The 17902-nt window shown below is 42.5% G+C and overlaps 1 protein-coding gene across 1 annotated transcript in view; it reads left to right on the top strand.

The window, feature by feature from the left end:
* LOC141197669 (uncharacterized) overlaps nucleotides 1-17902 on the top strand; it is a 29191-nt gene that overhangs the window by 5419 nt on the left and 5870 nt on the right. The window contains exons 2-6 of the mRNA XM_073662755.1: nucleotides 15776-15915; nucleotides 16045-16149; nucleotides 16233-16356; nucleotides 16439-16536; nucleotides 16695-16785. Coding sequence (XP_073518856.1) covers nucleotides 15838-15915; nucleotides 16045-16149; nucleotides 16233-16356; nucleotides 16439-16536; nucleotides 16695-16785 — 496 coding nt within the window. The 5' untranslated portion in view covers nucleotides 15776-15837. The remainder of the gene's footprint in view (nucleotides 1-15775; nucleotides 15916-16044; nucleotides 16150-16232; nucleotides 16357-16438; nucleotides 16537-16694; nucleotides 16786-17902) is intronic.

Raw genomic sequence — 17902 nt, forward strand, 5'->3', positions numbered from 1 at the left:
CTGGTACATTTTGGACTCCGCATCATCGTTTGCAAAAAAATGGGAGAGACAGACACTCCTCCATACCTAACCAAGAGACCAAGAAAAAGATGGGATAACACGAGTAAGAAAAACTTATGACAATCAGAGTGACTGTATCTTTAATATCCTCAGAAAACACTGGGATAAACTTATAGCTGACCCGGCCCTGAGGGTGCTGTGGGATCTACTCCCACAATAACTTTCAGAAAGGGTTGGTCCATTAGGGACCATTTAGTGCATAGTTTCTACAAAATACCTGCACCCAAGGGGACTTGGCTAGATAAAAGAATCTGCGGTTTCTTTAGATGTGGAGAATGTTGTACATGTAATTGGATGAGACCATGTAAATCTTTCTCGAGTTCCTCCACGAGTAAAATCTTTTTACCATTGGGATTATTCCAACTGTAAAACCTCAGGATTTGTATATATGGCCACATGCACCTGCCCCCTAGATTATGTATGCAAGACCAAGAGGCAATCTAGGAAGAGAGTGGGGGATCATTTGGGCGATATACACCATGGTCGGGACACCTCATTAGCGAGACACATGAACAGTGTACATTGAGGTCAAACCGGAGACACCTCCTTTTGCATCATTGAGGTGGTTAAACCCAATGTGAGGGGAGGTGATCACAATAGATGTGTCCTCAAAAAAGAAAGTGAGTGAATTTTTAGACTGGATTCACGAGCCCCTAAGGGACTCAATGAGTAAATTTCCTATGCCTGTTTTGTGTTAATGCAGCCCCATTCTGGATTACATTTTGGATTTTATACTCTACCCATTGCTACTCAGTTCCCTGTGAATGAGGTTCACATATTCTTGTACTTCATCGAGATATCTGAGCTTCTATATCAGAATTATTTCTTATCAGTTATATCCCACATCTACTATTTCATAATTAACAAGTGTGGTGTTCCTTGTGTATCTCTATGTAATAAGGGTCAAATTTGACCATTTAGGAATATACTGTGGGCCACCATCCCATATTTTATGTCGTGATAAAGTAGATCTACACGCCTATTGCATGATGGGAGGATGTGCAATACTTGCTTTAGTCTCCCATGACGCTGATCTCAGAGAGAGGATTTTTCTATATTGGTGGAATGCAATCCAATACCATATGTGTGGAACGCATGCTTCCGGACATGCGCAGTCGCAGATAGGAGACTGTGATGCACTCCGGCATGGAACGCACATGTCCGGGCACCTTTGTGCTTTCTGCCCGCCCATCTCCGTTGTTTTGTGCTGAATTGTGGGGAATACTTGAGAATTTATTTTTGTTCCTTCTGTGTTTAGTTGATCCCACTGATACATCAGATAAGTCCTCAGAGAATTATAATTAGAGGAACCCATGGACACATTAGGATTTGTGAAGCTGACCTCCGCTCTCCTCTATTTCCTTTGAATTTATTGTGTGACCTGTATTTCAGAACAGTAGCTCTTGGTTTGTTTCATTTCCATGTGTAAATTGAATTTGACTCGTAGTCTTTGATATCTCTTTCAAACTTAGTTTTTTCGATGTCTGAGATCCATCCTCCAGACTTTGTAAATTCTTTTGCATATTTTGTTTGAGTTTTGTATCCAAAAAGGCTTCTACACTCTGCGGAAAACTTTCACCTAGTTTTTTTCAAGCAACAAATATCAAACGCAATGTGACTTGATTATCCTTTATAAACTTATCTTTATTAAGTTTTGAAAAGGAAATACAGATACAAACACCGGATACACTAGTTGTGCAACAAGTAGTAGGTCAAACATGACCCCATAACCATAACAATAACCAGTATTTCCAAAACATTTGAAAACAAAATGAAATAATTAAACACAATACAAAGTAGAGTCACTGGTAGAACATTGGTTCAATGTGTTTTAGGATATACCAGCGTGGTGACTCAGACTTAAACATTAAGTCATTACATATTCATGTGGATTAACATACACTGCTCAAAAAAATAAATGGAACACTTAAACAACAGAATATAACTCCAAGTACAGTACAGACCAAAAGTTTGGACACACCTTATCATTTAAAGATTTTTCTGTATTTTCATGACTTTGAAAATTGTACATTCACACTGAAGGCATCAAAACTATGAATTAACACATGTGGAATTATATACTTAACAAAATAGTGTGAAACAACTGAAAATATGTCTTATATTCTAGGTTCTTCAAAGTAGCCACCTTTTGCTTTGATGACTGCTTTGCACACTCTTGGCATTCTCTTGATGAGCTTCAAGAAGTAGTCACCGGAAATTGTCTTCCAACAATCTTGAAGGAGTTCCCAGAGATGCCTAGCACTTGTTGGCCCTTTTGCCTTCACTCTGCGGTCCAGCTCACACTAAACCATCTCGATTGGGTTCAGGTCTGGTGACTGTGGAGGCCAGGTCATCTGGCATAGCACCCCATCACTCTCCTTGGTCAAATAGCCCTTACACAGCCTGGAGGCGTGTTTGGGGTCATTGTCCTGTTGAAAAATGGTCCAACTAAACGCAAACCGGATGGAATAGCATGCCGCTGCAAGATGCTGTGGTAGCCATGCTGGTTCAGTATGCCTTCAATTATGAATAAATCCCCAACAGTGTCACCAGCAAAGCACCCCCACACCATCACACCTCCTCCTCCATGCTTCACGGTGGGAACCAGGCATGTAGAGTCCATCCGTTCACCTTTTCTGCGTCGCACAAAGACACGGTGGTTGGAACCAAAGATCTCAAATTTGGACTCATCAGACCAAAGCTCAGATTTCCACTGGTCTAATGTCCATTCCTTGTGTTCTTTAGCCCAAACAAGTCTCTTCTGCTTGTTGCCTGTCATTAGCAGTGGTTTCCTAGCAGCTATTTTACCATGAAGGCCTGCTGCACAAAGTCTCCTCTTAACAGTTGTTGAAGAGATGTGTCTGCGGCTAGAACTCTGTGTGGCATTGACCTGGTCTCTAATCTGAGCTGCTGTTAACCTGCAATTTCTGAGGCTGGTGACTTGGATATACCTATCCTCAGAAGCAGAGGTGACTCTTGGTCTTCCTTTCCTGGGGCGGTCCTCATGTGAGGCAGTTTCTTTGTAGCGCTTGATGGTTGTTGCAACTGCACTTGGGGACACTTTCAAAGTTTGCCCAATTTTTCAGACTGACTGACCTTCATTTCTTAAAGTAATGATGGCCACTCGTTTTTCTTTACTTAGCTGCTTTTTTCTTGCCATAATACAAATTCTAACAGTCTATTCAGTAGGACTATCAGCTGTGTATCCACCTGACTTCTCCACAACACAACTGATGGTCCCAACCCCATTTATAAGACAAGAAATCCCACTTATTAAACCTGACAGGGCACACCTGTGAAGAGAAAACCATTTCCGGTGACTACCTCTAGAAGCTCATCAAGAGAATGCCAAGAGTGTGCAAAGCAGTCATCAAAGCAAAAGGTGGCTACTTTGAAGAACCAAGAATATAAGACATATTTTCAGTTGTTTCACACTTTTTTGTTTAGTATATAATACTACATGTGTTAATTCATAGTTTTGATGCCTTCAGTGTGAATGTACAATTTTCAAAGTCATGAAAATACAGAAAAATCTTTAAATGAGAAGGTGTGTCCAAACTTTTGGTCTGTACTGTACATCAAACTTCTGTGAAATCAAACTGTCCACTTAGAAAGCAACACTGATTGACAATCAATTTCCCATGCTGTTGTGAAAATGGAATACACAATAGATGGAAATTATTGGCAATTATCAAGACACACTCAATAAAGGAGCGGTTCTGCAGGTGGGGACCACAGACCACATCTCAGTACCAATGCTTTCAGGCTGATCTTTTGGTAACTTTTGAATGTTGATTGTGCCTTCACACTCGTGGTAGCATGAGACGGACTCTACAACCCACAGAAGTTGCTCAGGTAGTGCAGCTCATCCAGGATGGCACATCAATTCGAGCTGTGGCAAGAAGGTTTGCTGTGTCTGTCAGCGTAGTGTCCAGAGGCTGGAGGCGCTACCAGGAGACAGGCCAGTACACCAGGAGACATGGAGGGGGCCGTAGGAGGGCAAAAACCCAGCAGCAGGACCGCTACTTCTGCTTTTGTTCAAGGAGGAATAGGAAGAGCTCTGCCAGAGCCCAGCAGGCCACAAATGTACATGTGTCTGCGCAAACAGTTAGAAACCGACTCCATGAGGGTGGTATGAGGGCCCGACGTCCACAGATGGGGGTTGTGCTCACAGCCCAACACCGTGTAGGACGCTTGGCATTTGCCACAGAACACCAGGATTGGCAAAGTCGCCACTGGTGCCCTGTGCTCTTCACAGATGAAAGCAGGTTCACACTGAGCACATGTGACAGACGTGACAGAGTCTGGAGACGCTGTGGAGAGCTATCTGCTGCCTGCTACATGCTTCAGCATGACTGGTTTAGCAGTGGGTCAGTAATGGTGTGGGGTAGCATTTCTTTGGAGGGCCGCACAGCCCTCCATGTGCTCGCCAGAGGTAGCCTGACTGCCATTAGGTACCGAGATGAGATCCTCAGACCCCTTGTGAGACCATATGCTGGTGCGGTTGGCCCTGGATTCCTCCTAATGCAGGACAATGCCAGACCTCATGTGGCTGGAGTGTGTCAGCAGTTCCTGCAAGATGACGGCATTGAAGCTATGGACTGGCCCGTCTGTTCCCCAGACCTGAATCCGATTGAGCTCATCTGGGACATCATGTCTCGCTCCATCCACCAACGTCACATTGCACCACAGACTGTCCAGCAGTTGGCGGTAGTCCAGGTCTGGGAGGAGATCCCACAGGAGACCATCCGCAACCTCATCAGGATCATGCCCAGGCATTGTAGGGAGGTCATACAGGCACGTGGAGGCCACACACAATACTGAGCCTCATTTTGACTTGTTTTAAGGACATTACATCAAAGTTGGATCAGCCTGTAGTGTGTTTTTCCACTTTAATTTTGGGGGTGTATAAGGGTTATAAAGAAAAAACGAGTAGTTAAAACCAAAAACACAAATTCAAACAAAGATAAAGGAAAGTGGGGGAAGGGATGTATGGGTAAGAGGGTTAGGGTAATATCAGAGGGGCTCCTAAAGTATAGACTTAAGCCCCATCACACTAAGCGAGATTGCTAGCGAGATCGCTGCTGAGTCAAAAGTTTTGTGACGCAACAGCGACCTCAGCATCGATCTCGCTACGCTTGACACATAGCAGCGACCAGAGCCATGCTGTGAGATCGCTGGTCGTGTCGAAATGGCCTGGACCAATTTTTGATCGTTGAGGTCCCACTGGGTAGCATGCATCTTTATGTTTGACACCTTACCAACGACCTCGTTGGCGACTCAGAACTGGGAAGTCGTTTCTCATCGAGGTCTGAATCGTCAGAGTAGCTGCTATGTGACAGGGTCCCAACGACCGTCAACATCGTCATGCAGGTCCCTACGGGTCACCGTATCGTTGCTGCGTCGTTGGGAAGATCTGACTGTTTGACATCTCACCAGCGACCACATAGCGACGCAGTAACGATCCCAGCCAGGTCGTATCGTTGTCGGGATTGCTGTAGCGTCGCGAAGTGTAACGGTACCTTTAGTTTTCCCCTATGAGGTCAAGGTAATCAGCGGTAGATTTAAACTCCAACCAGTAGAACCATGTTTTATAAAATTTATCATGGGAGTTATTGATCGTATAGGTGAGCTCCTCCGTTAACATAATCGCATTTATTTTGCAGAACCATAGTGAGATTGTCGAGATATTGTTACTTTTTTATAGCGAGGGAATACATGCTCTAGCAGACGTGATGAAGTGTCTCAGTATCGAGTTTTTATATGTTTTTAAAGGGATGTTGCTGTGATGGAGAAGGACGAAAGCTGGGTCAAGGTCTGAAATAAGATCAGTGAATTTACTAATCACTAGTAGAACTTTTCCCCAGAAAGGAGAAAGGAGTTTACAGGTCCAGAAAATATGTAGTAGGTCACCCTCCTCCTCCCCACATGTCCAACACATGGGACTAGCATCTGGGAATATAGAGTGTAGGCGAGTTGGGACCCTATACCACTGAGACAGCAGTTTATAGCTGGCCACCTGAAATCGCGAGCTGATTGATGATTTGTGTGTCAAGGTTAAGATCTGCTTCCACTGATCCCTCGTTAAGGTGCAACCCAGATCTCTCTCCCATTGAGATTGGAAGCGTGTTTTAGACTGGTCCAGTGGTTCAATCAGAAGGGAGTACGAGAGTGACAAAGTGTGTCTTTATCGGCCAGTATTTGGTGACTTGGTTATCTTATAAGGTTTTTTTTTAAATGTGGACATACACCCTGTAAAGCATGCAACTATGTTAATAAAACCGACACATTTGAAGAAAATCTAACGGGACAACAATTTGCAATACACAATTTCATCAGTTGTAACACTATAGGGGTCATCTATTTAATAGAGTGTATAGAGAGTTAATTACAATATGTGGGATGCACGTCAGATCTGCTAAAAAAATGTATTAGACAATCATTAAACCTGTCTGTGGTTTCAAGACACTTTTCACAAAAACATAAAGGGGATATCAGATCCTTCAGATATTAGGAATAGAAAAGGCTTATAAACCATTAAGAGGTGGAGATATGAAAAGAAAAATGTTAAATAGAAAGTCATATTGGATATTTAAATTACACACTAGAGCCCCACAGGGAATGAACATCAGACAGGATTAATATTACAGTGCAATTAATTGTATTTGTTTTTGATTTCCAGTGATTTTATTGAATGTCTCATGCATGAGTTGTATTTGTGCATTATCTTTTTCTTTCATACAATACAGGGTTAAATTGTCTGAGAAGTACTCAGTAATCAATGGACACCCAGGAAAGGGAAGGATATAAAAGTATCACGGAGACTCACATGTTGTAAATCAGGAATAAGCATTGGTTTGGTATGTGGGCACTTGGTGGTATGCCATCACAACAGTTTTATGAATTCACAATAAATGTGAGGTTTTAACAATATAGACAATGCTGGAGAATCCATCTCTCCTCCTTTCTCTACTTGAACCTTGAAATGTCCCTGACCAGGGCGGCTCCATGCGGTGATCTTCAGACAATGTACATTGAATAAACAGTGAGCTGACCTCCCTCTCCATTTTACCATTATATGCATGTTTTCCCTATAGTGACAAATATTTATTTTTGCCAAAACTGTGATATTTTCACTTTAAAACTTTTTTTAAACTTTTTTTAACAACTCTCATTAGTGCTATCATACAACACAGAAGCCTCTGATCGCTCCGGTGATGCACTGTACTGCTGTAGTGCCGTGTATTATCACTACCTGTGCAATAGTAAAGTCCCCATACACATGAGATAAGTGTTGGGTGAGCGGTCATTTGGCAGACGGCTATCTATCCAGACTCCCCCATACACACAAATATTCCAGCTTTCCTGTGGTTTGTATGACTGACTGTAGGGAGGCCCCCTAATACATTATATAGTCAACCAAAACCCCCAAAATAAGTGCTTCCATGCAACTGTAGTCAAATGTTTATGGGGTCGTTAAAAGGTAACTTTTGGAACGCTGCCTCTGGCCCGTCCTAATAGACTTTCGTACATTGCAGGCCCAGACACCATTATTAGGCATTTCAGTATTGTAGGAACTAGGCAGCCCCATACTATTGAGCATTTGGGGGAGGAGGAGGGGCATTCAGCCGAACTCTGTCACGCCTTCTTAGATGCCATGTTTGGTTTTTGCAGGAGCAAGTGGTTAAACTGCCAGGGATTTTATTGCTGCCGCACCTGTGCCATCCCTGCGGTGTACATCTATGTTCTGGTGCCCAAAAGAGTTCATATAAAACCAAAAACAATTTTTTTTCTGGGGTTTTTCTTGTAATATAGGAAAGTCTAAGGCCAGAAATAAACCCCATAATACACTGCACATGTAGACTTTAGTATCAAATCTTTTCTGTCCGCGGTGTTTGTGCAAACAAAACAGCTTTTATAAAATCCTCAAACTTCTGTGTGTGAATCAGACATGAGATCTAACGTGATAGAAGATTACAGTCCGGGGAAGACGGGAAACATTCATATAGACGGCCGGTGGTGATGTTGTCAGTGACGGACTGTGGCCAAATATGGTTTTAGAGCCGTAGTAGAAGATGTTGCCTCATCATGAAGTAGTTATTTCTCTTGTCACATGAAATAAATATCTCCTGCAGAATTGCTAATGTCAATGCCAGTATAAGATGATAACCGTTGCACTACCGGACAGAGGTGCTAGAGTTGGGTCCAAACCCATACTGTAACTGAGAATAACCTCGGCTCTCAATGGTTCTTATAGAAAAATGTTTTTTTAATGCAGTCCAAACACAAAAGTAAACGTTTCGGTCGATCTGACCTTCATCAGTAACTGTTGGAAATAGCACAAAGAACTAAACAATAAATAAATGAATAATAAATAATAAAATATAAAAGCATATACCAATGGATCATAGCGCAATAACATGATAATATCTCTTGTTTAACCTGAACAATAAACAAGCTATAAAACAGTGTATAATATTTCGTCAAACCACATTAATGCGGATACAACATCACAGTATAGAGCAAGTATATATACAAATTGAAGAGAGGTGACACCTACTAGACTGCTGGATGGTGTTCAAAGGTAGGAATTCAAAAGTGTGGAGATATGGTGACTCTGGTTACTTGGGTCTGCAGAAAAGAGCAGAGAGTGGCAGACTCAGAGTTAACAGCTGAGAGAGACTGTGGAGGCAGAGATACACAGAATAGAGCTGGACGTAGCATACCTGTGACCCAGAGTTCCTGGTTATAAAGTGGTGCTGCACGTAGTGGCTTAGAAGAACGCAGTGTCCACCGCTAGTTCCTGGTACTGTGCGCGTTGTCAGGGGCAGGATGGTATCTAAAGGCGGGGGCGGGAATAGTGAGGGCGGCTGGCCAATCGCCGCCAATCCCACTGGGCTGTGTAGTGTGAACTCCGGAAGTGCACGTGTGACGTCACCGGAAGTGACTCGCTGCTCCCAGGAAGCTGTGCGTTCCACAGGCCGGTGTAAATGCGTTTCAGTGAGCCAGAAGTTTGAGGGAGAGAGAACGTGCATTCCACCAGTATAAAGCATAAAACCCCATGGGCATGAGCCAGAGCCTTTGTTGGAGTGGAGAAGGATCCAGGAGAGGGGACAAGAGTGTGCCAGAGAGGAATAATCTGCAATAAAGGAGACAATATATGAGTAGGATATGGAGATCAAAACATGTATACTATTGACCTATTCAAATTGAAGACCACATTTCCAAGCGTAAAATACATTTCAACATAGGGTCACATAAGATCCCTTGGTGACAAGTTTCTCTATACCAATTATTCAATGAGAACCAAACTCCAAACATAAAAAAAAACCTTATATAAAGGCCAGTACATCCCTATTAAGGCCTTTCGGCTCTAGGGACTGTAATTCATGAATCCAGTAGGTTTCTTTACGTTTGAGAAGGCTCACTCGGTCGCCCCCCCTGACGTGGTTTAAAAACTTGTTCCAATACCTGGTATTTGACTTGAGAAATACTATGTCCTGCCATGATAAAGTGTTGGGGAACGGGTAACATTAGGTTTTTGCACAGGATTGTGGACTTGTGCTTTGAAATCCTATCCCTTATGGGCTGTGTCGTCTCCCCCACATAGATTCGGCCGCATGGTCATTTAATAAGATATACCACATATGAACTGTCACATCTAAAGTACCCTTTGATGTTGTATATCTTGCCAGTTTGTGAGTGATAAACAATGCTACCCCTGAGGACATTGTTATATTGACGACATTGGAGACATGGGAATGTGCCCATTTTGGGATTCTGCAATAACCGTTGTGCGGGACCTTGGTGCGCTGCGCCCAAATCGGCACGTACCAGAGAGTCTCTAATATTGGCTGCTCTCTTAAAACACGTTAGGAAGGGTTGTTGGAATGCAGGGATCGTGGGATAGCCGGTTTGTAAGATGCTCCTGTGTTTCCTAATGATTTTATGTAAGATGTAGGCGAAGGGGTGGAACGTGTGAATGAAGGGGATTCTGTCCTTAGTGTTTGGAAGATCAGTTCTGGAATTACACGCCAAGGGATGCAAGAAGCTAGGTGGATAGCCTCGTTCAGTGAATTTGGTCGACATTTCTTGTAACCTCTGATTGCAGATAGTTTCACTGGACACTATCCGTTTGACCCTCTGAAATTGTGATGTAGGTATAGATTTCTTCATCAACCTTGGATGATTGCAAGAAAAGTGTAATAGGCCATTGCAATCGGTCGGCTTGGAATAGAGGTCAGTTGTTAGGTGGCCATGTGTATCCTTGATCACCATGGTATCAAGGAAACTAACACGGCTTGAATCATATGTCATGGTGAAGCTCAAATCTGGCCATGCAGAGTTCAGAGTGGAGAAAAACCTCTAAGAATTCCAAGGGACCCCCCCCCATATGCAAAAGATGTTGTCTATGAAACGTTTCCAGAGAATGGAATGTTCTTGAAAAAGTGGATTAAAGTAGACCACCTGACTCTCGAAGGCTGACATGTATCAATTTGCATATGGGGGAGCCACAATAGAGCCCATCGCGGTGCCCTTAATTTTGAGGTAATACAGTAGGTGTCCTGGAACAAGAAATAATTATTGGTAAGAACCAACGTGAGTAATTCATTGCACAGATCAACTACCTGTCGATCCGTGTGTGACTCAATGAGAAGATTCTGTACTGTCCTGATTCCTTGGTCATGGAGAATAGATGTATATGGATTTTTTACATCAAAAGAGACTAGGATAGCCCTAGTTGGGACCTGTTTGAGTTCAGTGAGTTAGGCGAGGAAAGCTCCTGTGTCCAGTAGGAAAGATGGACTCTGTTGAATGAGGGGCGTGAGGACTTTTTCAAGGAAAATAGACAATGGGGATAGAAGTGACTCTGTGGAGGCCACAATCGGCCTCCCCGGTGGATCCGTTACACTTTTGTGAATCTTAGGCAAGACGTAAAAGACCGGTGTGATAGAATGTTTCTTTGAAAGGAATTCACCTGTTTTAATATCAATGACGCCCGCCGTAATGAAGCGGTTAATGACTGAAGATATTAAAGTGCTGTATTGGGGCAGGGTATCATGGGGCAATCGGCGATATGTAGTCTGGGCACTAAGTTGACGCTCTATTTCCCTGACATAGTCACACTTATTCATGACCACAATTGCTCCTCCCTTGTCGGCTGGTTTTATGACCAAATTTTTGTCCTCTTTGAGACTTCTCAAAGCCTGTTGATCAAGGGAGGACAAATTGGGTTCATAGTGTAGTTTACCTATGTCAACTTTGGAGCGTAATTCCTGAAAAACAGTGTCCACAAAGCTGATAAACGTTTCAAGGGCATGGGTGATCTGTAGGAGCCTTTTGTGCGGAGGGCCAAGCTACTGGATGTGATGGCTATAGCTGGATTGGGATGGATGCTACTAGAGTTATTAACGCCGGAAATTTCAGTTTGAGCTAAATGTGCTTTCAGGGGCAAAGAGCGGTAAAACCGCAGCAGTTCCATATCCAAGTTAAAGGTATTGTATCTATTAACTGAATAAAAGGAGAGACCTTTTTGTAGTACTGTTAGCTGGGCAGTGCTAAGTGTATAAGAGGAAATATTTACCACCAGGGGCCTGCGCCTGAGACCGAGTCACCCTGATGAAGTCGGTGTTGCCTCTCATGTTTTCCGCCTCTTCTCGTCTTCTTCTTGTTGTTTGACGTCGCCTTGGTTGTCCTAAAAAATGAGAAGAAGAGACATATGGGTCTCACCTGTCTAGTTCCGATCTGGAAGAGGAAAGCTCGGTGGATGATCTGTTGAATCGATTGGGATTTCTCCCAGAGAAAGATCTGTCCTGACATTGGTAAACTCTGTTCAGATCGTAATCCTCTGTATCTCTTAAGAACTTTCTTCGTTTCCTTGCCTCAGTGTCTCTCCGATGGCGGTCAGTGTTGTCCTTGATCTTACCCTAGAGGGTTGTCAATTCTTCAGCGCTGACTGTAGAGGAGAGTTGTGACTCGATGTTCTTGATTTGGTCCTTCTTTGAGTTGATAGCCTTATGTAAAAAATCGACTGTTAGCGTCATCAAATCAAATGAACACTTATTCAAAATCTGTTCAAATTTGGTACAGTAATCCGATTGATCGGAAAACAAGGTGGGACGTATTGGCACTCTCAGCCCCCTAGGGATCCGTTGGACCCTTAGGTATTCTGTTACAGTTGCACAGTGCAGCTCTATGTTGATCAGATGTCGGTGTTGCCTTTCCACGTCCCGGCCTCTGGTTTCCTTAGATGGGACCGTTAGGAAGTCAGAATGGTAGATGTCTCATCCGCATTATATGAAAAGGTCAGTGATGACATATCACTGCGATGTGCAAGCATACAGGCGCAGCAGGATAAGAAAATAACCGCTGCACTACCGGACAGAGGTGCTCGAGTAGGGTCCAAACCCATACTGTAACTGAGAATAACCTAAACACTCAATGGTTCTTATAGAATTTTTATTTTTTTTTAATGCAGTCCAAAAACAAAAGTAAACGTTTCAGTCGATCTGACCTTCATCAGTAACAGTTGGAAATAGCACAAAGAACAAAACAATAAATGAAAAAATAATAATAAATAATAAAATAAAAAAGCATATACAAATGGATCATTGTTCAATAACATGATAATATCTCTTGTTTAACCTGAACAATAAACATGCTGTCAAACAGTTCATAATATTTCATCAAACCCCATTAATGCGGATACAACATCATAGTATAGAGCAAGTATATATACAAATTGAAGAGAGGTGACACCCAGTCAGCTGAGAGGGACTGTAGAGGCAGAGATAGACAGAATAGAGCTGGATGTAGCATAACTGTGACCCCTAGTTCCTATTTATACAGTGGGTACGGAAAGTATTCAGACCCCTTTAAATTTGTTCACTCTTTGTTCATTGCAGCCATTTGGTAAATTCTAAAAAGTTCATTTTTTTTCTCATTAAAGTACACTCTGCACCCCATCTTGACTGAAAAAAAAACAGAAATGTAGAAATTTTTTTCAAATTTATTAAAAAAGAAAAACTGAAATATCACATGGTCATAAGTATTCAGATCCTTTGCTCAGACACTCATATTTAAGTCACATGCTGTCCATTTCCTTGTGATCCTCCTTGAAATGGTTCTACTCCTTCATTGGAGTCCAACTGTGTTTAATTAAACTGATCGGATTTGATTTGGAAAGGCACACACCTGTCTATATAAGACCCCACAGCTCACAGTGCATGTCAGACCAAATGAGAATTATGAGCTCAAAGGAACTGCCCAAGGAGCTACATGGCAGCCTTCAAGAGTCAGGTGGTCCACTCTAATCCACTTTTTCAAGAACATTGCATTCTCTGGAAACGTTTCATAGACGACATCTTTTGCATATGGGGGAGGTCCCTTGGAATCCTTAGTTTTTTCTCCACACTGAACTCCGCATGGCCAGATTTGAGCTTCACCATGACATATGATTCAAGCCGGGTTAGTTTCCTTAATACCATGGTGATCAAGGATACACAGGGCCACCTAACAACTGACCTCTATTCCAAGCCCACCGATTGCAATGGCCTATTATACTTTTCTAGCAATCATCGAAGGTTGATGAAGAAATCTATACCTACATCACAATTTCAGAGGGTCAAACGGATAGTGTCCAGTGAAACTATCTGCAATCAGAGGTTACAAGAAATGTCGACCAAATTCACTGAACGAGGCTATCCACCTAGCTTCTTGCATCCCTTGGCGTGTAATTCCAGAACTGATCTTCCAAACACTAAGGACAGAATCCCCTTCGTTCACACGTTCGACCCCTTCGCCTCATCTTGCATAAAACCATTAGGAAACACAGGAGCATCTTACAAACCGACTATCCCACGATCCCTGCATTCCAGCAACCCTTCCTACCGTGTTTTAAGAGGGCAACCAATATTAGAGACTCTCTGGTAAGTGCTGATTTGGGTGCAGCGCACCAAGGTCCCGCACAACCGTTCTTGCAGAATCCCAAATGGGTACATTCCAATGTCGTCAATACAACAATGTCATCAGGGGTAGCATTGTTCATCACCCACAAACTGGCAAGATGTACAACATCAAAGGGTACTTTACATGTGACAGCTCATATGTGGAATATCTTATTAAATGACCATGCGGCCGAATCTATGTGGGGGAGACGACACAGCCCATAAGGGATAGGATTTCAAAGCACAAATCCACAATTCTGTGCAAAAACCTAATGTTACCCATTCCCCAACACTTTATCACCAAACGTAGAGAAGCCTTCTGGATTCATGAATCACAGTCCTTAGAGCCGAAAGGCCCTAATAGGGACTATGACCTACTGGCCTTTTATATAAGTTTTTTTTATGTTTGGAGTTTGGTTCTCATTGAACAATTGGTATAGAGAAACTTGTCACCCAGGGATCTTATGTGACCCTATGTTGAAATATATTTTACGTTTGGAAATGTGGTCTTCAATTTGAATAGGTCAATAATATACATGTTTTGATCTCCATATCCTACTCAAATATTGTCTCCTTTATTGCAGATTATTCCTCTTGTCCCCTCTCCTGGATCCTTCTCCACTCCAACAAAGGCTCTGGCTCATGGCCATTAGGTCTTATGCTCTATACTGGTGGAACGCACGTTCTCTCTCCCTGGCACTGAAATTTCCGGCTCACTGGAACGCATTTACACCGGCCTGTGGAACGCACAGCTTCCTGGGAGCAGCGCGTCACTTCTGGTGACGTCACACGTGCACTTCCGGAGTTCACACTACACAGCACTGCGGGATTGGCGGCGATTGGTCAGCCGCCCTCTCTATTCCCGCTCCCGGCCTTTAGATACCATCCTGCCCCTGACAACGCACACAGTACCAGGAACTAGCGGTGGACACCGCGTTCCTCTAAGCCACTACGTGCAGCACCACTTTATAACCAGGAACTAGGGGTCACAGGTATGCTACGTCCAGCTCTAATCGGTCTATCTCTGCCTCCACAATCCCTCTCAGCTGATAACTCTGAGTCTGCCACTCTCTGCTCTTTTCTGCAGATCCAAGTAACCAGTGTCACCATATCTCCACACTTTTGAATTCCTACCTTTGAATATCATCCAGCAGTCTAGTAGGTGTCAGCTCTCTTCAATTTGTATATATACTTGCTCTATACTGTGATGTTGTATCCGCATTAATGGGGTTTGACGAAATATTATACACTGTTTGACAGCATGTTTATTGTTCAGGTTAAACAAGAGATATCATCATGTTATTGCGCCATGATCCATTTGTATATGCTTTTTTATTTTATTATTTATTATTATTCTTTTATTTATTGTTTTGTTCTTTGTGCAATTTCCAACAGTTACTGATTAAGGTCAGATCGACCTAAACATTTACTTTTGTTTTTGGACTGCATTAAAAAAAAAAAATTCTATAAGAACCATTGAGTGCCGAGGTTATTCTCAATGTCAATTCTAGTGTCAGAGAATTAGATGAGAATTAGCTTTATGGAAGATGAGTCTATGAGAAACGTATTCAGCTGCAGACTCCGGGGAAGAAACTGCTTGTTGTCTGTGGCCTAAAATATATAGATTTTATTACTAGATGTAAAGGGAAAAAAATGAAATTCTGTAAAATAATAAATCTCCTTATATGTTTCCCTTATTATCTCCAATAGATGTATTATTACACATAATTTTTATCATGTTACATCGGCTCATCATCTTCTCTCTACAGTGTCGGATCCTCTCAGTGAAGATCTTCTATATAAGAGAATTTTCCTGATTTCCCTATCAAAGATGGATATGGACAGAGACAAGATGGTGGAGAGGATATTACACCTCACCCTAGAGATCCTCTTCCGGCTTACTGGAGAGGTGAGAGATTCTGATGACGTCACATTACATCATTCTTATCTATGGGAATAACAGATGGACAGAACTGGAGAGGTGAGGACTCTGGAAATGTCTGTAGTGAGATTTATTAATGTGTCTCTCCATAACCAGAGATTAATCACGGGACCTCCACCTCACCCCCTGATACATGAGGACATCAATGACCAGAAGATCCTAGAACTCATCTACAAGATGATTGAGCTGCTGACTGGAGAGGTGACACTGCTGGGAATGCAGGGACATTATACAGTAACGCTATGAAGGGATCGGGGGGATGACTGTATCATTGTATGTGTCAGGTTCCTATAAGGTGTCAGAATGTCGCCCTCTATTTTTCCATGGAGGAGTGGGAGTATTTAGAAGGACACAAAGATGTGTACAAGGACATCATGATAGAGGTTCCCCAGCCTCTCACATCACCAGGTAATAGACAGGACTAAATACACACGGCCTATAATTATCTGTATGTAAAGAATGAATTCAGCCCCTTATGTGTTTCCTCCAGATCTATCCAGTAAGAGGACAACACCAGAGAAATGTCCCCGTCCTCTTCTTCCACATGACTGTAAACAAGAAGATCCCAATGTTCCTCAGGATCATCAGGTAGATGGAGAGAAGGTGTCATGAGATCTCCCCTATGATATGTAGATGGCTGTGAAGGTCTTGTGCTCAGTCTTTTTTTATCCACCAGTATTATATATTTTATACTTGTGTAATGAGACTTCTCCATCTGTCTGTGACTTTTACAATATTTGTTTCAGGGTGAAGATCTGACCCATATTAATACTACAGAGACATATGTGAGGGGTGATGAGCGGTGTAAAGAGGAGATTCTTACATATGACTACCCAGGTGAGTAGGAACCACTAAATGCAGAGAAGTCACAGATTCTTCTCAGTCCCTGTCTGTGGCTGCTTTATCGGTGATGTAGTCCAGCTGTATCACAATTGTGTGATCACCATTTTGCCTCTAGACCACAACATTCTCCTCCATCTGAAAATGTTCAAATTACTTTGGGAAATTGTGAGAGCCCTTTTCTATAGAACTTACAACCTGGAGGATCCACCTCCCCCTGGGATTATAAGACACTGTCCATTACCTGCCCAGATCTGTAAACTACAAAGCCAAATGACAGCGTATGTAGAATGTGCTGACAAATGAGAAAATCAGTTGAAGAAAAATATTATGATGGACCTGTAAGAGAAAGCGGAGGGTAATGATGGTGTTGGGTTCCTAGATCCCTGATATCTTATTGGATAAATCTACCTTCTCTACCTTCTGTGCTGCTGAATGTGCTCATATGGTCCCTACAAGACCAGGTCCAGTCTTTCTGGCCAAACTTCACATTTATGATCTACAACATTAAATGTGCAGTGAGGCCAAGTGTGAATTTCTGTACAATAACAGCAGAGTTTCCCTTTATCCTGACTGTTCAATTTCTTTTCAAACCGACTAACTTCAAATAGGATCGCGATAACGTACACAAAATTTACACTGTGCCATGATATATCTCTAAGCTGTGCGTGGCTGATGGATGTAATATACATTTATTCCCGCCTGCAGGAGATGTGTTGGCTCCAGCCCTGGTTTCATGGATTCACTCCACGTCATAAATTCCATTATGTTTTCAATCCTCAGGAATTCAGATTACTGCACAATCTCTCCTGAAATGGGGGCGCTAATACTTTCTCTACTGTTCTGGTCAGAACTCATAGTAGCTCCAATGGTCTACCATAAATGAGTGTAACTCCAGTTTAGTGTTGGATTTCTCCCCTCATACATACATTGTTGTTGGGGATGTAACATGTTTTTATATTCTTTCTTTTTTCACAAGTTCATTCTGTATGATGGTTTCATTGTGGTGGGATCGGCCGGCCTCACTTATGTGACTCTGTAACTCCCTGGTAGTCTTTCAAAAAGATCTCCATTATCTCTTCCAATTGCCCGAAATCTAAATTTAAGACCCCTC

The sequence above is a fragment of the Phyllobates terribilis genome, unplaced genomic scaffold (assembly GCF_046119375.1).
Source record: "Phyllobates terribilis strain yellow unplaced genomic scaffold, ASM4611937v1 Scaffold_85__1_contigs__length_6476398, whole genome shotgun sequence".
Classification (NCBI taxonomy): domain Eukaryota; kingdom Metazoa; phylum Chordata; class Amphibia; order Anura; family Dendrobatidae; genus Phyllobates; species Phyllobates terribilis.